The sequence below is a fragment of the Rhineura floridana genome, chromosome 2 (genome assembly GCF_030035675.1).
Source record: "Rhineura floridana isolate rRhiFlo1 chromosome 2, rRhiFlo1.hap2, whole genome shotgun sequence".
Taxonomy (NCBI): Eukaryota; Metazoa; Chordata; class Lepidosauria; order Squamata; family Rhineuridae; genus Rhineura; species Rhineura floridana.
This window is the reverse complement of record NC_084481.1, coordinates 70,497,681-70,522,913: the sequence shown is the minus strand read 5'-3', so window position 1 is coordinate 70,522,913 and position 25,233 is coordinate 70,497,681. Positions and strand designations below refer to the sequence as shown.

The window sequence follows — 25,233 nt, the reverse complement described above, 5'->3', positions numbered from 1 at the left end:
TTTAGCTGTCCTCAAGTCAGGGCTTAGGCTAGATTTTGGGCAGACCTGCAGGAGAAGTTTGGAAGGATCCACCAGTTTTTGCAGCAGATTATGACAGATCAGCTGGCTAAGTGCTGGGTTGCATAACTAATACCATCAGTATAAAATACAAACAAGAGATCTATCTGGAGTTTGTATCCTTCATGAACTGAACAGCCCACCCTTGCTGCTCCTGAGGAAGTCATCTTGTTCCCATGTATGAGAGCATCCAAGAATTGATGAAGACAGTGGATTGAATGGTATGGGTGTAATGCATAGCACATGGGACTAAAAAGAGGCCCCTCAAGTCTTGCCACAACAAAGGAGCCTGGCAAGTCTTCTTGCTTCAATCAGGCAGAATAAGGTTGGAGGGTCTGTAACTCCACAGATCTGCCAACCAGGCAGGGGGGAGGATTAAGCCACAGAAATTCAGCAGCAGATTATATGCTTAGCTCTGCCTATATAATGAAACCATAGCAGATCCCAGAAAATTGTGGTGTTGACATGACAACTTCCCGCATGACCTTCTTTCCACATATTATTCCTTCATTCAACTTTGATTGAAGCAGTGTGGAACCAATCCAGAAGGATGGCACTCATGCCGCTCTTGTAATATATTATTTGAATGCGCCTTATTCTTTATGCCACCTAGAACACCCACATCCTCTCATAATCTAAACATAGTTAGAGGAAACACACTGAACACCCCATCTTTAAGTAAATCACAAAAGTGAGGGTAAGCAATTGTTAGGACGGTAACCCTTCTTCAATCTTCAAGCTATTATTGTTGCTTCAGTTTATATATTAAAAAGGACAGTAAGGTAGTTGAAATTAACGTTTTTCTCAAATGGATCTGATTCATCATGAAAATTGGTCAATCTTATGGCGTGTCTTGAAAATTGTGCTACTGTTTAGTATATGCTAATGTTAAATGTGCACAAACATTAGCTTCCTTCCTACTTGGTATTTAATTGCATATTTTATTTTATGTTAAATACACATGTGGGCTACAAATTAAGTATCATTCATTAAAAAAGCATTCCCAAGCAAATGCCAGTGAAAATGCTAATTTGAGGTTACACTACTTTGCAATCTGTATTGTCAAATTAACATTTGGGTTTGTTTTTTTTAAAAGTTATGTTCAAGAAAGGCATATTCATCTCCTTTAATCATTAACTCAGTCAAATATGTACTGTGATGGTACTGAAACTGATTGCTTTTTGTGAAGGAGGAAATATTTTACTGAGCATTGTTGGGTGGGTTCCCCCCCCCCATTGAACACCTTTTTTTGTTAATGCTCAAAAACTATTTCTGCTAAAATAGAAAAAGTATTTAAGGCTGCTGGATCTTGAGAAAAAAGTAATTTCTGATCATAAATTTTAAACCAACTCTGAGAATGGTAATGTGTTAATTAAAACCCATTTGGAAAATAGAGTGGAATTTGTTGCATGCCATCCAGTTAGATTGTGTTAATATCTCAGTATATGTGGAGAAAACTTGTGGTTGACCTAAGTGCAACTTTCCATTTTTAAAGTAAAATCTGACAACTGCTAAGTGTATATACTTATTATATTACCTGCTAACCCAAAGTGAAATTGAGCCTTTGATACTGAAATACAATAGGATAAAGAAAAATAAAAAAGTATAAAAGCTGTCTTCTCAGGGTAAACCCACTTCTGGTATAGATGGATAGACCTGCTGAAGTCAGGTAAGAGGGGAGAAGATGAAGAGTTATACTTGCTTCTCCCAAGTATGTTTTTATTTAGTTAGAGAAATCCTGCTGAGGATATCCTCACTGGAATGAGAATCTTGGGGTAAAGTGAGAGTGGGATACAACACATTGAAAGACTTTAGAAGGTATAGCAGCTTTGAGCTTTCAAATTCTTCAGGTAATGGGAAGCTTTAGGAGTGCTGTATGTATCTGGGCTTAGCCTCCTTTGGGATGAGGCCACTAGAGCCTTGCTGGCATTTTTTTTTAATTTTGGGATTTATTTACAAATTTACAGGTTGAATATAGGTGAAGATACAGTATTAAGTGGTCCCAACAGACATCCCAAAGTTCACTGAATTCTCACATCAGATTTTATGGCAGGCAGCCAGCATTATAAAATTCCATAGCTAACTCCACTCTCTTCCTCGCAATTTGTCTTTCTCCAAATCTGTTGTTTCTTCACACATAGCCTGATGACATCATCCCCAGCCAAAGCGGGTGGGAAGAGAGATATGCCCCTCTCTTTAAAATGTCTCTCTCTTCCAGAACAGTGTCCGGCCATTTCCATATCATTCAAAGAAATATGGTCTAGTGAATTTTGATCCTGATGTTGATGGACTACAACTCCTATCATCCCTAACCATTGGCCAAGCTGACTGGAGCTGTAGTACAAAGCAGTTGAAGTCCAAAGGTCTAGTCTAATAATTAATGCCAATAATATCTTATCTCCTAGCAATAGAATGTGTCTGGCCAGATAGCAGTCCTGGCCAGCAACAATCCTCCTCTTATAATGTTAGTATTACAGGGTTATAAAGGACTCTAAGAAGTCATCCACCATCTCCCCAATCCTATATATATATGTGGGGCTGGTAATTATGAAACAGAAGATTGGGAAAATCTTAGCAGGATAAGTAGAGTACATCGCTTGAGATGATGTCTAAGGCTGCAGTCCAATACACACTTACCTAAGGAGTAAGTCCCATTGAATCCAATGGAGCTTACTTCTGAGCAGACATGTATTGGCTTGAAGGCTTAGTTGCATTGAGAACATTTTAATTCTCTACTAGAGTTTGGGTTCAGTATTACTAGAAAGACTTATTCTAGTTTATTCAACTTACAATGTTGTTTAAGAAATAAGCGTATTTAACTTACAGTGTTGAAATACAAGATTTTTCAAGATTTCTGGAGTGCACACAACAAAGTGTTGTTTTAAAAGCTTTTTTTATTTTACAAAAGTGCAGTTTTGCCTGATTTTCTTTTCTCCCATCCAAGCTTTATTACTGTTATTATTTTATTGCATTTATTATATTTATATACCACCTCATAGCTGAAGCTCTCTGGGCAGTTTACAACAATGAAGAACATTAAAAACAAGTACACAAATTTAAACCATACCTCATTAAAACCGATAGGCAAGTTAAAACACATGCTATTCAAATGCTGTTAAAAATGCTGTTATTCCTCACATACAACCCCCCTCCCTTTTGAGTTCCTTGACTGGCAAGCCTGACCAAACTATCCTGCCAGGCCTTGAACATCTCTTGTCAATTCATACAGTTATCCCTGATCACATGAAACTCTAACACACATTACTATTTTCCATCTGCTGAGTGATTCTTCTGACAAGGTGCCAGAATTCTCTTTTATGCATTAGCACAATGTATCCCAACCACTCCTTCAATGGTAACCCAAATTTAGGCAGGCTGCCATTCAGATGATTGCAAATGTGTGCATAAGCTGTGTGCATACAACATGGCAAACAAAGAACCCTGTCACAAGACTGAGGAGTAGGTGTATGGGTGCCATTTGAGGAGGCTCTTGCTGTTAATCCCTATTAGAAAAATGGTTTGAAAAGCAAAACTGTACTGTTGAAATGCAATAATTACTGAGGATGAGCTCAGTCTTTCTGCAGAGTGTGTATTAAGCTAATTTGTAAAAGAGCTTCCAAGAAGAGCTACAGCTTGGTTGATTGATCTACATTGCAGGTTTCTCTAAACAAACAATGATTGCAGGGCTTATAGTGGAGGGGAAAAAGATTATTTTCTTCAGATAATTATGGTGCAAATAAAGAGATGTTCAAAATTTTTACATAATAAAAGTAGGCAGACAATTGCTCTCTTTCTATCATTTTGTGCTTTATCCAACACAATTCCTCCTCCTTGTCCAGTTTCTTTAGGTTCCCTGGTTGCCCCGGAGACAACAATATTCTCTTGGCCCTCTGGAGCATGGGCAACAACCAACAGATGTCTTTGAACCAGCTACTCTGTATTTACATTTCAGATTGTGTTGGTTCTAACTGTATGAAACCCCTTCAAGTATAAATAACATGACATGTTGTCATCAAAAGCAGCAGATGTTATGCTAACAAGCATATTTTCCTGGTCGGAACAGGGAGAAGCAGAAAGCGAGACAAGTGCCAGAATACAGAAGTATATCCTCAAGTTGAAGTGGAACCATGCCCTTGCACAATATTTACCACCCGGCCCCATGGAAATTGGTCAGAATGCATAATTTCTGTAGGAAAAACAGAGCTGCAGCTAGAACTGAAATTTCATGGACATGCCAAAGAATGTGGCGAAGGTGTGCGCTTCCAAGCCCTTGCCTGCTTCGATAAGACTGGCAGACTAGTGGAACCGTTTCACTGCAACCATTCAGGTAAGATAGCACACAGTGTATACACAACTGAGGCTCAGAGTCAGCCATTGCTCATGCCACTTTACATACAGTACCTTTCCACTTTTTGTATTAAACATGAATGATATGATGAATCCCAGATAACAGAAGACAGGAAAACATAAGTATCGCTTTGTTAATCATGTCAGTGGGTTTACAAAAAGTTATACATCTCATGAAAATGTATTAGAAAACACCTAGTGCTACAACAGGATACACGAGCCAGATGCTACACACTGGCAACTGTAAGTGAATAAAGACAGAGACCTGAAAGTCAGCTGAAATTTGTCTGCTGAACTTCCTTCTCTGTGGATATTTCCTAACGTATTGTCCACATCATAGGTAGAAACAAAGAGGCGTACCCGATTCACTTCAGAGAAGCCCCAAATCTCTCTGAAGTAACCCACTTTAATTTGGAATTTGTCTGAACCAAATACACACCAGCTGGTGGTGGCAACTGTTCACAGCTCTCTGGGTGGTTTACAACAAGTATAAGGCAGATTCCTTTGAACCTAAAAGAGGAAAGAGACCCAAGGGCCACAGTGACTCCAAAATTTATTTATGCAACCTGTTTACAACATTTATATTTTTATTTATTTATTTATTTTTATTTATTCATTTTATTCCATTTATATACCACCCTTCGTCAAGAGACCCCAGGGTGGTTTACAACACAGAACGGAAAAAACAATATATATCAATACTTTAACATAATATCTATACAATATAAAAAATTAAAGCAATTATAATGAGAAATACTCAGTAAAATACAAAGTCTCACAACGTAAGTTATTACCTACTTATCTCAGGTTCATCTGTAAAATGTCATACATATATAACAGCAACAACCTAAGATGTAATTAGGGGAGGGGGAAATCAGAAGCAAGATATATAAATTACAAAAACAATGTACAAGTACAGTCTAGTCTCTATACAAAAGTCGTGCTTAATTCTCCCCTCCCGCCCTCACAGAAAATGGCGGATCCTCCCACCTGGGAGCTTTCCTTTCCTCTTCCAGTCTCTCAACCTGGGAAATCTCCTCTTCCCTGCCTCTCATACAGGTTTCTTCCTTCCTCCATCTGCCACTTTCATGTGGGTGAAGTCCTTGCCTCCCCATGACGTCCTAGAAGGTTTCATGTTGCAGTCTCTCTTTGAAGTTCCTTTGCACCAAGGTTGCCACTCAGGAAGTTGCTTACAGAGTGTTCTGGGAGGTTGAAATGTTTTCCCGCTGGCTTTTGAATATTCTGTGAATTGAGAGCCAGGGTCACCAAGCTGCTACTCTCATATGCCTCTTTCATCTCCTGGACCGTACCCGGAGTAGCCCTTGCTGCAAGATTTTTGTTAGAGGAATCTTCCATTGCCGTTCTGTAGTGCAACCCTCCCTATTGAAAACGGATCCTTCCGGAGTTTCGATAAATGTTATTTTGTTGTCTTTACTTCCAAGTGGACCACCACAAGGCACTGGGAATTCTATATACCACTTTTATAATAATAATAATAAAAAAAGCTCAAAGTGGTTTACAGAAGGAATTAAAACAATAAAATTATTGGCAAAAAAAGTTCAAAACAGGTATTTAAAAACATTCAAAAATAAAATCAACAATAAGTTAAAATCAGATAAAAAACATAATAGCTTGTACATGCCTGGGTAGGCTTGCCTAAACAAAAATGTTTTTAGCAGGTGCCAAAAAAAGTACAATGAAGGCACCTGCCTAATGTCAATAGGCAGGGAGTTCCAAAGTGTAGATACTGCCACATTAAAGGATCAATTTCTTACAAGAGCAGAACCAGTACTATGTGGCACCCATAACATGGAAAGCACACCTTGAATTTGGCCTGGTAGCACATTGGCTACCAGTGCAGATTTCAGAATAGAGATATTATGTGCTGATATGGTCTCACTCATGTCAGCAATCATGCCATAGTATTCTGCACTAACTGCAGCCCCGGGTCAGGTTGTGCTGCATGGGGATTTCTCTGACCTTGGCTGACTGGTTTTTTTAATTTTGGTTTTTGGTTAGGAATTCTGATTGGTTGTGGGATGCTAAGTTTTCTGCCTTACTCATAGGAATCTTGTTGTGGTTGGTATAGTATTGCATTTAGTAAATCTTCACTAATGATGTGGTTTGTTGCAGGGGCATCCCTACCGGGGTGCGGAGGGTGTGGCCCGCACCCGGGTGTCACCATGAGGGGGGTGACACCCAGAGCCACCCCACCCCGCGCCATTGCCCGGCAAGGCTGCGCCGACTCCTCCTCGGAGACGGTCGGGCAGGCAGACGAGAGCGGGAGCGGGAGCAGCGTCGGCGGGGCAAGGGAGGTGCACCAGCGTTCCCAGGCCTTCTGCGGCTGGGTGCCCCTCCAGCGCGTGTCCTCCCAGGGGCATAGACAGGGTGGCTGGCCTTGAGTGCGCACGCGCAGGCACACGCACGCAAGCCCAGCCACCTCGTCCATGTTGGTGTGTGCGGTATTTGCGTTGTAAGCACTGTTACAGTAGAGTATAAGTGATCAATGAATCCAAGAACACGACATAATGTTAAGAGTCCATTTACTCAGGACATTAAGGCATGTAAGCTTTTACAAGTTTTTCCCTCATAGCAAGAGCTCACACAGAAAGCTGTTTCTGCTTCAAGAACAAACCCCCCCACAAAAACACAGAGAAACTGGCTGCTCTCACTTCAGCCCTTATCTGCCGTTGCCTAGGAACCAGTTGACCTTGATGGGCCTGCAAGTTCCTACAAAGACATAACAAAAAACTCTTCCTTGCTCCAAGCTTTCAGACTTGATGAAAAACAACCAGAGGTAGTATTGCCTAAGGGTCAACAGTCCATGCTCCCACCTTTTTCATCAAGACTGCATCTATAACATTTGCAACTATAACATTTCAAGTTCAGCAATACAGTTCTACAATACATACAGTAATACAGTTCAATTCATTGCATCATACATTAGTTTCCAAGCCCAAACTTTATTAATCAAACTTTGGTTGTACACAAGTCAGATATAACGTTTCTGCATCCATCTCCACGACTTGGTGCATACCTGGGCTGCTGACTAAACCCACAGTAAATCTGTCAGGAGGTTTCCCAATGTTAGCTCTCTCAGAGCGCCTTAATGGAATTGGAGCTTCTGCTCCCACTGCACCCCCAGAACTTGTTCCTGGCATGGCTTGCTCAGGAGATGTCATCTCGTCAGCCTTACGTTTCTTTGTTTTACATTTGCCCCATATCAGTTCATTTAATGCATCCTTCAGTGGAATATCTGTTCCTTCCACTTTCATCCCTTGTGCAGGTGTAGGTCCTGGTGTTGGTGTTGTGTCATCTGACCCATTGAGAATAACTGTTTGCTTTTGATCCCAAGGCTTGTCTGAGACTTTAATGCTTCTGCTCAGAACAACCTGCTGCGTTTGTGGGATCCACACTCTGTAATATGCATTCTGAAAACCCAGCACAAACCCTTCCTGTGCTCTTGGTGCCAATTTGCCACGTCTTTTTCCCTGTGGAATATGGACCCAGCAATGGGCTCCAAATCCCTCAATGTGCTGCACCCTCAGCTTTCTCCCAGTGAGTTTCTCGTAGGGTGACATTCCAATGGCACTATGTAACACCCTGTTGTGTATGTAATTCGCATACAGAATACATTCTCCCCAAAAAGAGTGTGCTAAACTGGAGTCCCCCAACATGGCTCTCAAAGCTTCCTGAAGCACCCTGTTTTTTCTCTCCGCTATCCCGTTAGAATACGGAGAAAATGGAGCTGTGAAATGTTGTTCTATACCTTCACTTTCAAGGTATGCATGTAATGCTTTGCTTGTAAACTCCCCTCCCTGGTCTGATCGTATCGCCCTCACAGTGACATTATGCTGTGTTTGTACTTTCTTGAGGAACAGACGCAACTTCTGCTCTGCCTCATCTTTCCTTTTCAGCAAATAAACATGAGTGAATCTGGAGAAATCGTCGACCACTACCATAAAGTACCTCGCACCTCCTCGTGAACTGTTTATTGGCCCTGATAAATCAACATGGATTAGCTGGTAAGGAGCGGTTGTCGAGCTTTCCGCCTCCTGGTTTATTGGTGCAATAGTCATTTTAGCTTTATGGCAGGCATCACAGTCCATTATCTGACCACACTCAGTCAATTTCATGTTTTCACTCAGACTCGGGGTTTTCTTAATAGTTTCATAGTTTGCATGCCCCAGCCTCCTGTGCCAATCATGCACACAGCCTTTATGTGTCTGTGCTTCAGCATTTAACACAGCACACCCTGCTTGAGTGCTCTTTGTTACAAACTGTGCATCTTTCAGGCTCCCTTGCATGCATATTTCACCCCTTTTTTCACAAAACACTTGTCTCTTTCAAACACCACTGAAAACCCAATTCTGGTCAATTTTCTGACTGACAAAATATTATTAGACAATTCAGGGACATACAGTACATCAGAAATTATGCCAATCTTACTCAATTTCAACATCCCCCGCGCCTTGACAGTTCGTCTCGATCCATCATCTAAAAGAACAGAGTCCTGCACCGCCTTTGAAGTGTGCAATAAATGTAAGTCCTTTACGAGGGTATGGGATGCTCCGCTATCCAAAATCCAGTCTATATCAACTCGAGGCTTTTCTGCGCTGACAAAGTTCACACTGCTCTGCTTCCAGCCTCCGTCTCTGTTCCTTTGCTTGACTGCACAGTCTCTTTGAATATGTCCATGCACTCCGCAGAAATAACAAGTTTTCAGCCGTTGCTGCTGCTGGTAGTTTGCCTGCTTGCTTCTGACAGCTTCCTTCGGTTCGGCCTTTTTCGCCTCTTGTCTCCGCTGCCACTCCTGGGACAAATCCTGCAACGCGTCCCACATACGTCTGGCTGGGGTTCATCTCTCACGTACATCAGTTGAGAATCGGATAGAGCCAAAGTAATGAATGCCTGTGCCTTCTCATCTTTGTGCTTCCAGGCCGCTGTTGGTGGTACCGGTGGGGTCCCTTCAATCACAGCAAATAAATCCTCTTTTATTAGGAAAGCCCGCATTCTCATTTTCCAGCTGGCGTAATTATTTTCATTAAGTCTCTCCATTGGCATGCCTCCAGACATGTTTACAGCCATGTTCGCTCACCTCTGTCTGGCACAATCAATCACGCTGCTCTCTGGAACTCAGTCTGCAGCTCAGACCACTTACTCCTTTGTAACGCGCGCTGGATCTGGGCCCATAACCCTGTTGGTGTGTGCAGTATTTGCGTTGTAAGCACTGTTACAGTAGAGTATAAGTGATCAATGAATCCAAGAACACGACATAGTGTTAAGAGTCCATTTACTCAGGACATTAAGGCATGTAAGCTTTTACAAGTTTTTCCCTCATAGCAAGAGCTCACACAGAAAGCTGTTTCTGCTTCAAGAACAAACCCCCCCACAAAAACACAGAGAAACTGGCTGCTCTCACTTCAGCCCTTATCTGCCGTTGCCTAGGAACCAGTTGACCTTGACGGGCCTGCAAGTTCCTACAAAGACATAACAAAAAACTCTTCCTTGCTCCAAGCTTTCAGACTTGATGAAAAACAACCAGAGGTTTAATAATTTAATAATTTTTTTTTTAATACGTTTATTACGGTCAATGACCCGTCAAGAAAATAAAATTACAGCCAGTTACATACAAGATAAAAAAGCAATAGACATTACAATATAGGATACATACGTTTGCGTTGTGCTGTATAAAAAAACTTAGCGACTGGAATCAAATAAGAGCTATTTTTGCCAGATAGAAGCCATGTTAACCACTGTTCTGGAGATCTATTGGATTGTTTTTGTATAAGGGGTGCAATATATAAGTCCCTTTCCTCAATATAAAGTGGGCAGGCAAACAGGACATGGTGAAGTGTTTCTAAGTGTCCTTTTCTGCATATACAGAAACGTTGGGCTAAGGGCATGCCCTTGAATCTGCCCTCCAAGAGCGCAGACTCCAGGCAGTTGAAACGAGCCTTGGTAAAGGCTAGACGGAATTTAGGATTCGTTAGGACATCTAGGTATGGGGCGTATTTTGGAAAGTGAAAACCGAGATTATGCTGGGAAGGGGAACATGTTTTAGCTGCCGCCTGTGTTGTGGATTGTCTATCAATATCCTTAAGCCTATCCTTAATAATCTGTCTGGCCTTACTAAACTCTATAGAAGAAAGAAATTCAATCGAAAGGCCTAAATAGGGTAGTTTGTCCAAAAAGCATTTCATCCAAGTGGATAGGTGACCTTCTTCCCCAAGAGATGAAAGATAACCTGTCGGGCATGCATACATGATTTTGGTCCAAAACTTAAAGGAAAATAACCATGCTAAGCATTCAACTGAGTAAGATCCCGCTTCCATTCTCAAGGCGGCGTTAGGAACACAATTTTGGACTCCAAAAATTCGACGCAAAAAAATAGATAGCACTGACTCCACTTTAGGGTTGAAAGCATATATCCAAATCTGGACACCATACAAAAGTTGGGGTAATATTTTAGCTCTGAACACCTGTAATGCTGCTGGAATGTATTGCCCCCCATTATTATAATAATATCGGACAATGCTCTTCATCGCTGTTCGGGCCGTTGCAACAGCCGCACTGATGTGAGGCACCCAGGAAAGGGAAGAATGGAATAAGATGCCTAAATATTTATATGCTCTAACTTGCTCAATTACATGGCCATTGATTTTCCATTCCGGAGTTAATGATGATTTTGCAAAGACTAGAATTTTAGTTTTGGAGAAGTTGATTGTTAATACATTCTCTGAACAATATTTCATAAAAATTCTAATCAAACGTTTTAGGCCAACTTTTGAAAAGGAGAGCAAGGCTGCATCATCAGCATAAAGCAAGATGGGGCATCTACTTCCTTTAATTTTAGGCGAGTGAAGGTCAGCAGAGAGACAATTGGAGGCCAAATCATTAAGGAAAAGATTAAAAAGGAGCGGGGCCAACACACAGCCTTGTCTGACCCCTTTTGATGTGATGATTGAGTTGGAGAGATCACCATTTTGGCCGCAGCGAACGCGGAGGGAAGTGTTCTGGTGTAACTTATATATCAAAAACAGTAATCTTTTATCCATCGATGTTTTAGCCAGTTTTGCCCACAGCAAATCCCGTGGAATTGAGTCAAACGCAGCCTTCAGGTCAATAAAAGCGACGTATAAACCACTCCCTACGTGATTGCTATATTTTTCCGCAAGGTGATTAAGAAGGAGGCAATGGTCCATAACCGATCTACCACTCCTAAAGCCTGCCTGTTCCGCACCCAGGACATTTTCTTCCTCCATCCAGTTGGCCAATTTGTTCTTTAAATATTTAGCATATAGCTTTCCAATCACAGAAAGTAAGCTGATTGGTCTATAACTGGCAGGGTCGGTCCTGGAACCTTTCTTATAGATTGGCACAATTATGGCTTCCTTCCAGGACTGTGGGAAGTGACCCTTGTTATTAATCAAAGTAAATAAATTTGCTAAAATAGGCGCCCACCAATCTGGATGTGTTTTTAAAAGCTCAGGGGGGAGATTATCTCCACCAGGAGCTTTAGCCAGTTTTAAGTTTTTAATCAAATCGAGTATTTCTATCTGTGTGACCGGCGGCCAGATGGGAAGGGATCCGTGATCAGCTACAGGAGGGGACTTTAAAGGAAAATAATGAAAGTCCATTTGGAAGTCGGCGAAATGTTGTTCCCAAACACTTGGGAGGATGTTACAGGTGGCAAGGTTAAAGGGTCTGATAGAGCCATTAACTAGTGACCAAAACTTTTTTGAATTTTTATCTTTGGCTGCCTGTCTTAAGGACTCCCATCCCAGCTGTAATGCTTGTCTCTTTTTATTAGCTATAAGGGCTTTATAGATCCTTTTGGTTTTATAGTAGGCCTCAGGCAAGATTTTAGCATTTTGATGGCGATAGCATAGATATATGCTTCTGAGTTCTCTTTATAGATTTAGGCAATCTTGGTCAAACCATTTATGTGGGCCATTGTAAATATTTGCTCTGCTGGGCACTTTATTCGGGATTAGCAAAGGTTGGAGAGTCTCAACCAAGGAGTCAAATATAATTAAAGTTTGAGAAAGATTGGAAGAATTCTCAATAGACTCTTGTATATTCTTGGCCAGGGGAGAATCTATGAATTTCTCAATTTTGGCGGCAACTAATGAGGTCCACATGGGCCGTTTGTATTTAAAATACATTTGGTTAATAACTGGGTTATACTCTGCCACTAACCTACAGTTCACCTTTGGTTGTAGTAGAAGGGTAATAGGTAAGTGGTCGCTGTCTAGTCTCTTGCCAATCGAGAATTTTGTAATTAAATTCAGGAGATGGGGGGACGTGATAGCATAATCGATCACGCTGCTTCCTCTATTTGAAATGTATGTATATTCCGCACAGGCATCAAGGGGCTTTAGTCCATTTAAGATGACAAGGTTGTGGCTACCGACAGTACGAGTTAAACAAATTCCCTGATAATTCACAGTATGATCTTTTGAGGTTCTCTCTAGGTCCATAACTAAATGAGAGTTAGTTTCCCCCCTCCATAATCTGGAGGACAGGAGACTCTCATTATCCTGGCCGATCCTAGCATTAAAATCACCCATGATGATTACCAAGGCTCTGGGGAATCGGGACTCCAGCTCCGTGATATAGTGGTCTAATTCTTCCCATATTTGATCCATAATTATTCTGGAAGTGGCAGGGGGAATATAGACGTTTACTAATAGAAAGGCTAGTTTGTCAAACGTCAAGTGAACTGCCATAGCTAAGTTATGGCATGCTGGGATACTGTTACAGTGTACATTTAGCCCTGTAGAGATGAGGATTGCCAGACCTCCTTTAGGGCGTCCTTTCGTTTTGTCTATTTGATTAACAGCTGGTAAAGTTGTAGAGTTAAAACCATCTAAGTTTAGGTCATTAATACACCAAGTTTCCTGTAAACAAATTACATCTTGATGATTTAAAAAATCAATAAAATCTGGAATATTTTGTTTGGATGACCATCCTGCTATATTCCAGGACAGCAGGTGTAATGGAGTGTCATTCATCACTGAGGTAATACACTTACGGATGGGCTTGGAGTCCCCAGCTGGCAAGGGTGATATAATCTGGGGCTGTCAATGTAACTCTTCTATGTGATTCAGAATGCCCAGATTGTCATTAAATACCGCCCCTGAAGATGGGCACATTTTCCGAGTTGCAACCTGGGATCGGGGTACTACATATGAGGGCGTAGTCCTCCCAGAGGTAGTATTGCCTAAGGGTCAACAGTCCATGCCCCTGGGAGGCCACGCACCGGAGGTCCGCACCCCCCCCCCCGCACTCCCACTAGTGACGCCACTGGTTTGTTGTTGGTTGGTTGGTTGTTTCTTGTCCAATAGTGGTAAAAGAGAATTCACATACTGGGAAGTGTGGCTTCAACTGCTGTTGTTCCCAAGCTACTGCCTGTGAAGGTATAGCAAAAAGTGTGTGTTTTCTCTCTGTCAATTATTATTCACAGGAATTGTGTTGGCTGTCAAAGTGAGCTTATAGCAGCCCACAGGGTAGACAAGAAAGGGTAGAAAATCTTCTTAACTCTTACTCATTTTAAAACCTCTCTCTCCAGTGAAAGGTCAAGTCTGTAAAGAAGTTTGGAACAGCCACGTTAAAAGGCAGACAGGGCATTCCAGGCAGGGGATTGTCAACCCTACTTTCATATGGATATCTTTGCAGAGGATCCCTAGTCAAGCCTTACCAACAGCACAAGCCTAACCATATCTACTGAGAAGTAAGTCCTGTTGAGTTCTGTGAGGCTTAGGCCCTTAGTAAGTTTGCTTTGAACTGCAGCCTTCGGGGCATCCATCTTTATTCATCAGTGCTCCCATCTAACATCTCCACAACACTAGGCTCTCTTCTTTGTACAATGCCTTCTGGTGACTGGCCTGGCCTGAGGGCACTTAAACCGTTCTTGCCAGAAGCAACTGGGAGGAAGGGTGGGATATAAATACTGCTAGATATAAATCTAATAAATAAATAAATAAGTAGGCTAGATTAAATGTTTCCTACCCAGCCTCCCTAAGCAGGTGAGAAGGGATGATCCCATCACTTCAGCTGGACCTAGGAACACCCTCATTTAGCTAAGCTTTCTGTAAAAATTTCCAAATTTTTTGGGTATGAGTATGGTCAGATATATAGAGACATATCAGTGAGAGGAGTGGTAATAACTACTCTAAAAGCAGGTTTGGTTTCTTCATAGGCTGGACTGGGCCCTGTTGTGGGGTTGGGAAAGGAGAGGAGATTCTCTTTGGTGGCATTTGGCTGGCATCATAAGGGGGTGGGGGAAATCTGATTTTTTCACGGGCCAAATTAGGTCTTTTTACTGTTGGTGGGGAGAGGAGATTCCTGGGGGAAACTGCCCCCAAAATGTTTGGCTGGCATCATGAGGTGGTGTGTGGAGAGAATTTAGTTTCTTTATTGGCTGGACTGGCCTTTTTATTATCAGGGTAAGAGAAGAGGAGATTATTGGTGGCAAACTGCCCCAAAAATGTTTGGTTGGCATCATAAGGGGGGGTCTCATTTCTTCATAGGCCAAATTGGGCCTTTTTATTGTCAGGGCTGGGGGAAGAGGAGATCCTTGATGGCAAACTGCCCTCCCCTTGTTTGGCTGGCATCATAAGTGTGTTTGTGTGGGTGGGGAGAGAATCTGGTTTCTTCATGGGCTGGACCTGTACTGGACCTTTTTATTGTCAGGATGGAAGACAGAGGAAATTCTTTGTGGCAAACTACCCGAAGAATGGGCTGGGCTGGACCTTTTTATTTATGCTTCTTTATTTAAAGTATCTTAAAACTTGATATGGGCTTATGCAAGATAATTAACGTCCATAGGGATAAGAGCAAGAACTTATTGTAATTATTTTAACTGAAACAAAAAGCTTAGAAATACTTTGAAGAAGACCACATGTTTATTTTCTTTCTGAACCCAGGACTGTGTCTTTTGTGATGGGAGCTGGAGGAGAAGAGAGTGGGAGAGTAGTCCAATTAGCAGGGCACGTGTGGGGTTGTTGCACACTTCCAGCCCCAATTTCACATTGAGTCGGGAGGTGGAGCCTGTGTCGATGTGGTTGATCAAAAGGAGAAGGGATTTTGAGTTAAGCAAATCCCTGCTTTTATAAAAACCAAGAGACTTAAATATACTTTGTGTATCTCTGAGTCCCCACACAAGTGGAATAATGGAGGAACTTGTAGAACATCCTGCTACGGTATTCAGAACTGATCAAATGGTGTGAAAGACTCCTTTTTTCTAACTTTTTGGGTTCTTTTTTTACCCCATCTGCTGTATCTTTTTCTCTGAGCTATAGGAAATTACAGTTTACAGGATTGGTTTTATTTTTAAAAAGAGAAACTCTGGAGATCTTTTCTTTTTACTCTTCACTTATGTTCTTTTTATGGTTCAAGATTGGCATTGGGGAAGAGCAGCACTCTTGTGCCTTTAACAGCTGTGAGGCAGGCAGAAATTATTATGAACTAGACGTGCATTTGGATGAACTTGAACTATTTTGTTCCTTTTTAAAATGAATTTGTCAAGCACTGCTGGTTACTAACACAATCCTCTTCATCTTATTTAGAAGGAAGTAAATCCCACTGTATTCTGTAGAGCTAGTGCCTACCAAATGAGAGTTTCCAGCAACTCATTCACTCTGTTTGTGTGTGTGTGTGTTTTAAAAATAACAGGATTGAGAGAGCGTTACTTAATGAGCAGAGATCTAATTTTCTGTTCACTGCTGAGGAGGTATGACTTAACTGTGTGTACATTCATGACAGCAAGCATAGGACTACAGCTCTGTTAGGTGCTAAGCATTACTAAAACTGCAATGTTTAAGTGTTGGAGAATTTTAGAGTTCTATGGACTGGGTGTCCTTGAAGAAAGTTGAAGACACAGGCTTGAAGCAAAAAAGTAGGCCTTCATTCTTTACAAGCTTATGCTGGGTCAGCCTCCCAGAGAGTCTGGTGAGGACTGCAATGAAGCACAGTCTGCATGGATCTTTTATACAGTACTAAATATGCATGTGACATGAGTTTACCAATCCCACAAGTTCCTTCCCACATAACGTAACAGTTCCTCTCTTTGCAATATTTCCAGACCAATCAGAAAACATTAGGTAATTCTACTCTCTAGTTACATGAACACGTGTACAGGTAATTTATAATTGTCTTAATATACTTATTATTCCAATTTTCTTTCTGTCTTACTAATATCACCATTGTTCTGCTGTCCCCCATGACTAATGCTTTTCCAGGCCAGTTGAAACCAGTTACTTCTATATACTACATTCTACTATTATGAATGGGCTTTCATGCATACCCAGTACTCTCTATTTTCCATTGTTCTTGATTGGTCAGGCTAACCCAGGTACATCTGGAGATATTAGAACATGTTTCTTAACGATACCAGGCTGAGTTTGGCTCGCTCAACTTAGGGTGACTGGAAGTTCATGAGCACCACAGTTTTATTAGTTTGCTATAGGGATTCTTATTTCTTATATTTTCTTAGAAATCCCATTCCTACTTAAAGAAACTGCATAGCTATAGATAAGGATTATGATTATAATGCTGGACTATGACTGAAGACCAAACAGTTAAGAAAAGGCACTGGGTGATTCTGAGCCAGCCACTATCTCTCAGCCTCAGAAGAATGGAAAAGACAAACTACCTACAAATACCTTTTTATCATGAAAGCCCACTTACAGAGTTTGTATTCTATTAAAATGAAACACACCAGATCATTTTAAAACTCAAAGTTTCTCTCATTACTGTTTAGATAAGGTTACAAATGTTTTCCACTAGTCAGAGCCCTTGTTCTACAGAATACCAGAATAAGAATAATATATATATATGATTGCCAACAAATAATTACTTTCCCAGTAATCAAACGGATCAAACGGTTAGAATCATCAATCATAGATTACATGCTCATTTGCTTCCAAACAATATACTCATTAATTAAAGTCAGTCACACACAGGCCTGTCTTGGCAAAAGCAAGAGTTCAAGGTGGGGTGAATTTGACCATTGCCTGCTCTCCAGGCCTTACTCACAGGCCTAATTTTAATGCCAGGTTCTCTGTGAAACTGGATTTTAGGGTTCTTCAAAAGGCCTATGGCCCCCCTTCCTTGTTCCTTGTGAGTCTCTTATATTTCATAAACATATACCTTCTAATATCTATGTTTATATGTATGGATTAGGGTTGCCAGGTTCAATCCCTGAGACTGATCCTGTATTTTTAGGAGAAGAGAAAGTCAGCCAAGTGCAGGTGTTGTTGCAACCCTGTAATGGGAAAAACCACAAGGTGGAATTCTCCCTCCCCCCTGCACAACTTTTAAAGATACGAAAGACCTCTTGGTTGCCAGGTCTGGCTTCTCAGAGGTCTTTTGTACAGGGCCTGCTCCAGGAATGCCGGGGCCCTTGGGCATCAGCTTGCCATGGCCCCCGGCGTGTGTGTGTGTGTGCCCTTAACGAAGATGGCGGCTGCAGTTTCCCTAAGGGGATGACACCTCTGCCGCCATCTTTGTTGATGGCACGCGTGCATACTATGCATGCACATCTCTGCCATCAACTATGATGGCGGCAGGGGCTTCAGTACCTTAGGGAAACCGTGGCCGCCATCTTCGTTAAGGGCAATGGTAAAAGACAGCAAATAGGTAGGTGGGGGGCATGGGGGCGCGGATCGTGGTTAAGATAAAGCATTTGTCTGCAAAGTAACAAACCAAATTAGTGTACACTTTAAATTAAACCATTATGCAGCTTGAGGGAAGAGTTGCAATAAACAGCCATTATGGAAAAATTGTTAAAGTTATCAGTCTGTTGCCAGACATAATACAAAAGGTTAGTAAAATAATGATTTGAAACAAAAAAAGGGAAGGTAAGTGATACTAATTTTTTGTATTTCTTATTTTCCCCCTGGTCTACAAAATTAATTTTGTTGTAGTTTAGGAATTCACACAGTTTAACTGGTTGTGGGTGTTTCACACCTATAGTCCTATGATTAAAAAAAAAGTTTTAAGTGTCTGGCTTTGTTTTAAGCAATTTCAGTACAAAAGCCAACAAAGCATACTGCCAATTTGTACTACGGCTTAAGGCTCTATCTCAGCCTCTTAAATTTGATTTAATTATGGCAGTATGAACACTTTGTCCTTTTCGGGATGAATTCAGTTTTTTTTCCCCCCCTCTTGGTATTGAGACTGGGGATTCCCAAAAACTTGAGTAGTGGATAGAGACTGAGTTGTTGCAGGGTCAAGATCAAGTTGTACAGAGCAGACCTCCTGATAAGATGGTATTTGCAGGAGGCTTGCACCTGCACAGTGCAGTGATCAACTGGGTATATAAAGGGTAAGATGATACTTAAAGTGTCCTGGTCCCAAGCTGTGTATGGCTTTGTACACCAAAACTAGAACCTTGAACTGGGCCTGGCAGCTAATAGACAGCCAGTGCAATTCTTTCAGCGGCAGGGTAACTTGTTGGTGATACCCTGCCCCAGTGAGTAGTCCTGCTGCCACATTTTGCACCAGCTGCAGCTTCCGAACCACTCTCAAGGGCAGCCTCACATAAAACACATTACAGTAATGCAGCCTGGATTTACTACTGCATGGACAACATGGTTAGGCTATCCTAGTCCAGAAACGGCCACAGCTGTCTTACCATCCGAAGCTGGTAAAAGGCAATCCTAGCCACTAAGGTCACTTTGGCCTCTAGCAACAAAGATGGATCCAGGAGCACCCCCAGAGTATGAACCTGCTCTTTCAAAGGGAGTACGACCCCATCCAAAGCAGGCAATTGACCAGTTATCCGAACTCAGGAACCACCAACCCACACCCTCCATCCTGCTAGGATTCAGACTCATTTTATTGGCCCTTATCCAGTTTACCACCAAGTCCAGGCAGCGGTCCATAACTTGCACGGCCTCTACCAATTCAGATGTTACAGAGAAATAGTGCTGGGTCTCATCAGTGTACTGCTGACATCTCACTCCACATCTCCTGATGACTACTCCCAAAGGTTTTGTATAGATGTTAAACAGCATGGGGAACAAGATTATACCCTGCAGCACCCTAAAGCACAGCTGCCAGGGGGCCAAAAGACGATAACCCAATGCTGTTATGACCCTGGAGATATGATCAGAACCACTGTAAAACAATGCTGCCAATACCCATCTCACCAAGTCGGCCCAGAAGGATACCATGGTCAATGGTACCAAAAGCCACCGAGAGATTAAGTAAGAATAACAGAGTTGCACTCCCCCTGTCCTTCTCCCAATAAAGGTCATTCATCAGGACGACCAAGGCCAATTCAGTCCCATAACCAGGCCTGAGCCCAAATTGGAATGGATCATGATAATCTGTTTCATCCAAGAGTACTTGCAATTGCTGTGCCACGACCCTCTCAATCATCAAAAAGAGAGTATTTGTGACTAGGCGGTAATTGTCACAAATCAATGGGTCCAGGGTGGGCTTTTTCAGGAGTGGTCAGATCACCACCTCTTTCAGGGCAACTGGGACCACTCCCTCTCACAAAGATGCATTGACCATACCCTGGATCCACATGGTCATATCCCCTCGGCAAGCTTTGATAAGCTAAGAAGCACAAGGATCAAGAGGACATGTTGCTGGTTGCATCGTCGCAAGTACCTTGTCCGCATCATCTGGCTGCATCAATTGAAACTGATCCCAAGAAGTTGCAGCAGATGTTGCACTGGACACCTCACCGGGGACTACAGCACTTTAGCTGTCGTCCACCTGTTTCATTGCCCTTCATTCACTGGTGTGACAAGATGCAAAATGAGCTTCACAATGCGACAGAGGGCGCTCAGGTGAAACCATGTTAAGAGCCCCACATGTCTCATTGTTCCACAGTATGACAAGGGCTTCAACAGGATCACCTGCTCTATCTATTGGAAACGTTCAGGAATCCAGTGGATTCTATTAGTATTGGGGGTGGACCATCTTAATCTGTCCACCACCCCTGCAGGGGAGGATTGGAGCTGCAAGTCTAAACTTCATCAGGAACTGGTTTGACTATGACAATGGGGTGACATCCACACATCCCTCTCTCCAGGCCATCCTTTCCTTCATCTGGAGCAAAAACTAAACCGAGGGTGTGCCATACCCTTTGTGTTAGACCAGTGACAACTTGATACAGTCCCATGGCAGTCATGGAGGCCATGAAGTGTCGAGCCGGAACACTAGAGGCAGCCTCAGCATGGACATTGAAATCACTCAGGACTATCATTCTGGCTCCTCCAATACTACAGCCATGACGGCCTCCGCCAGCTCGGTCACAGAAGCTGCTGTGCAGCAGGGCAGACAGTACACCAGCATCAACCATAGTTTACTGTCTCTTTTGCCCAACATCAGGTGCAGGCCCTCACAGCCAGCTTCCAAGACAGAGTGGTTTCCTGGTAACAGAGATGGAAGTTCTGTAGACCACAGCAACTCCTTCTCTCTCGTCTCTGCAGCATGTGCTGGTGTTGCACCAAGTATCCAGGTGAGCAAAGCTGAGTCAGGTCACCTCCTCTCACCTCACCCACCAGGTCTCAGTAATGCACACCAAATTGCACCCTCATCCATTATCAAATCATGGATGAGTGTGATCTTATTGTGTACTGATCTGGTGTTAAAAAGCAGGTCACACAGGCCAGTGGGCACTGCAGATGAGAAACCAGGAACCCATCCATGGGAGGAGTGGGAGCAAGGAACAAGGCATAGATAGTGTTGCCCTCATATGCCATGGTAGCCCATCACCTTCCTATGGCTATATCTCCCTCTACCCATTATTACTGAAATTGGAATGGCATCACCCATGTCCCTCCTTCCCAAGACTCCTCCTAAACACATGGTATAAATAACAACAGCCCACCGATAAAGCCTATCAGAACAGTTATCCCAGTATGCCAAGAGAGTATTGGGGACAGTATTACTAGGACTACACCACCCAATATTTCAAACATGGCATATCTTCCGCCTCCCTGTCTCACACCCAGAGAGCCAGACTTCTGCCAGTTGCAGACTGTTACTCTGAAGGCATCTGGAGACTTTCTCCTAGCACACTATTATCCTATTTTCGACTACATGCCTGACTCTTGGCCATGCTGGTCTGGGATGATGGGAGTTGTGCTCCAAAATATCAAAGGGGTACCCAGGTTGGGGAAAACTGGACTATTATTATGCAAAGAGGATTGTGCTTTTGCTATACATGACTAGTACATAGATCCCATTTAATTATTTAGCCATTGACACTGTAGTCTGGTTTGTACATCATGCTGAGCCAAACTTAAACCAGAGTTTATTAAACAAACTACACGTAAACTACAAGTTGCCCACAGATGATCAAACAAACAGTGGCTTGATTCTTAAGATTTTGGTTTGTTTTCCCACTGACTACTTACTGCCTGCTTCATCACCAAATATCCTGCAAGTCTTTGCAGTGCCTTTTGCATTATCTCATTTCCCACTGGCCAGCTGTAAAAGCCAGGAGTGTGGAAATCTTCTGGGAGTTCTTCACCAACTATCTTCAGCCAATTCTCACTTAAGAGTCTTAGTAGCGTAGAATTTCTTAACCCTTTCCTACCACTGTCAAGAATGCCTGGTTTGCTAGGGTTTGCTAATAAATATGGTTCTGTGGCAAGGGATTATGGGGAAAACATCTTGCCTGAATTAGGGCCTCTAGAATCCATTTAATTAGGTAGTTAGTGAGATCACCTGCTTATCAACTTGAGACGGGTACCTCAAGACCACAGTTGGAGAAGTGCACAACCGTTAGGCACAGAAGCTCTGGAAGATTCCATCATCAGAAAGCCCTCGAATTGGCTAATTAACTCCTGGATCTTTGTTCCCTTGGTGTTATCTAATGTTAGGGTTCTACCATCCTATTGCTATCCAGGCCATACATCTCTGGGGGAGATGTGGAACCACGAAGTTACTCTGCCTGTCTTCCTATGATATGCAAGTACAGAATAGGCTAGACAGATTTATTTTATTTATTTGTTTGTTTGTTTATTGCATTTGTATACCGCCCCATAGCCAAAGCTCTCTGGGTGGTTTATAACAATTAAAACCTATATAGTATATTAAAAAGAAATATACAAATTTAAAAACACATTTTTAAAAAACAATTTAAAAACACATGCTAAAATGTCTGGGAGAAGAGGAAAGTCTTGACCTGGCACCCAAAAGATAACAGTGTTGGCGCCAGGCACACCTCGTCACAGAGATCATTCCATGATTTGGGGGCCACCACTGAGAGGGCCCTCTCCCTTGTTGCCAGACTCCCAGCTTCCCTCCAAGTAGGCACCCGAAGGATGTGGAGCATAGTGTACGGGTGGGCTCGTGTCAGGAGAGGCAGTCCATCAGGTATGGAGGTCCTATGGTATGTAAGGCTTTATAGGTTAGAACCGCCACCTTGAATCGAGCTCAGAAAAATACAGGCAGCCAACGCAAGCAGGCAAGAATCGGTTTTATATGTTCAAACCGTCTGGTCCCTGTTACCAATCTGGCCACTGCATTTTGCACAAGCTGCAGTTTCTGAACTATCTTCAAAGGCAGCCCCACGTAGAGCGCATTGCAGTAATCTAACTTGGAGGTTACCAGAGCATGGACAGCTGAAGCCAGTTTATCCCTGTCCAGATAGGGACGTAGCTGGGCCACCAACTGAGGTTGGTAGAAGGCACTCCGTGCCACCAAGGCTACCTGAGCCTCAAGTGACAGAGATGGTTCTAGGAGAACCCCTAAGCTATGAACCTGCTCCTTCAGTGGGAGTGCAACCCCATCCAGGACAGGTTGGACATTCACCATCCGGTCAGAAGAACCACCCACTAGCAGCATCTCAGTCTTGTCTGGATTGAGCCTCATTAGCCCTCATCCAGTCCATTGTCGCATTTTGTCCTGTGATTGAACTCTTTGTATTTTACTTAGTCCTTGGGGTGCTTGGTTTAAGGAACTATTTTGCTGCTATATTTTTGCACTTATCATTTTATTTTAATAAACACTACCTCTTAGGTACCAGTGTGTGTTCATTGCAGGGGGAATTTTGGCTCTGAATCCAGCACCTTGGTCATTTAGCCACAGAGTACCATACAATTTGATATTTTGCCTTAAGGCTTCAAGACAAAGAGTGCATGTTTGGCTCTTGTCTTTTGGAATCCTTGGCAGGTCTATTTCTGGCATTTTAGGTTTCCCCTTGGCCCAGAGTGGGTGACCAGGTTTAAAGGGTGGTGGCAATCTACCTACTTTACAGGGTTGACGCTGGTTTAACTTAGCCCTGGTTAGGGCGGCACAGGTTGTGTCTGGCTGGCATCAATTGCCCCAGGGTTTGGGAGTTAATCCTCCAGCAGACTTCTTTACAACCCCCTCTCTGCTTTGCTTTATTCTCTTGCCTGCCAATCACCCATAACATTACTTTGTAAAAACACTTGATTACTTCCCCTTAGGGATGGAAGGGTCTGTCCATTTCAGTTCTCTCACTTTCTCATTTTCCCAGCCTTAAATTCAGTTTTCCATTGGGAAAAAATCCTCAAGAAAATTCTTCTGCATTTTAATATTAATTTTTCCTAATAAATACATTTTACATGTAGTTTTGACTAATGTACACATTTTCCAAGCACTTTCTCTTAATATAATTTGTTTGTTTGTTTGTTTTATTTGATTTATATCCCACCCTTCCTCCCAGCAGAAGCCCAGGGCGGCAAACAAAAGCACTAAAAACACTGACCATCAGAGAAACAGACTTTAAAATACATCAAAACAAAATATCTTTAAAAACATTTTTTAAAGCTTTCAAGACTTTTTTTTAAAAAAGGTTAAAAACATTGGGTTTTTTTTTTTTAAGTTTTAAAAACATATTAAAAAGCAGTTCCAACACAGAAGCAGACTGGGATAAGGTCTCTACTTAAAAGTCTTGTTGAAAGAGGTAGGTCTTCAATAGGCGCCAAAAAGATAACAGAGATGGTGCCTGTCTAATATTTAAGGCCAGGTGACACTACACTAAAGGTCTGCTTTCTATGTTGTGGAGGATGGACCTCCTGATAAGGGTAGAACCTTGAATTTATGAATTGCTGCAATTCATTTTTCATATAATTTTTATTTCTGGCAATGATACAATTTTGGGTTAAATATGCTTTGCCGGTTTCATAGCTTTCACATGTTGGCAATACCCTGCCCCAGTGAGCAGTCTTGCCGCTGCATTTTGCACTAGCTGCAACTTCCGGACCAACCTCACAGAGTGCATTACAGTAATCCAGCCTGGAGTTTACCAGGGCGTGGACAACAGTGGTCAGGCTATCCCAGTCCAGAAACACCCACAGCTGTCTTAGCAGCAGAAGCTGGTAAAAAGCACAGGTCACCTGGGCCTCCAGTGACAAAGATGGATCCAGGAGCACCCCCAGACTACAAACCTGTTCTTTCAGATTGAGTATGACCCCATCCAAAGCAGGCAACTGACCAATTACCCAAACTTGGGAACCACCAACCTACAGTGTCTCTGTCTTGCTAGGATTTAGATTCAGTTTATTGGCCCTCATCCAGCCCACCACTGAGTCCAGGTAGCAGTCCAGGGCTTGCACAGCCTCTCCCAATTCAGTTGTTATGGAGAAACAGAGCTGGGTATCATCAGCAAAGTGCTGACACCTCACCCCAAAGCTCCTGAGGACTGCTCCCAAGGGTTTTGTATAGATGTTAAACAGCATGGGGGGCAAGATGGTACCCTGTGGTACCCCACAGCACAACTGCCAGGGGGCCAAAAGACAGTCACCCAATTCTATTCTCTGAGAACAACCTTGGAGATAGGATCTGAATCACTGTAAAACAGTGCCTCCAATACCCATCTCACGAAGTCAG

The 25,233-nt window shown here is 42.5% G+C and overlaps 1 protein-coding gene across 1 annotated transcript in view; it reads left to right on the top strand.

Annotated features, from left to right (window-relative positions):
* The window catches only part of THSD7B (thrombospondin type 1 domain containing 7B), a 653,838-nt gene that overhangs the window by 465,411 nt on the left and 163,194 nt on the right, over positions 1 to 25,233 (top strand). Inside the window, exon 14 of the mRNA XM_061608903.1 lies at positions 4,121 to 4,384. Coding sequence (XP_061464887.1) covers positions 4,121 to 4,384 — 264 coding nt within the window. The remainder of the gene's footprint in view (positions 1 to 4,120; positions 4,385 to 25,233) is intronic.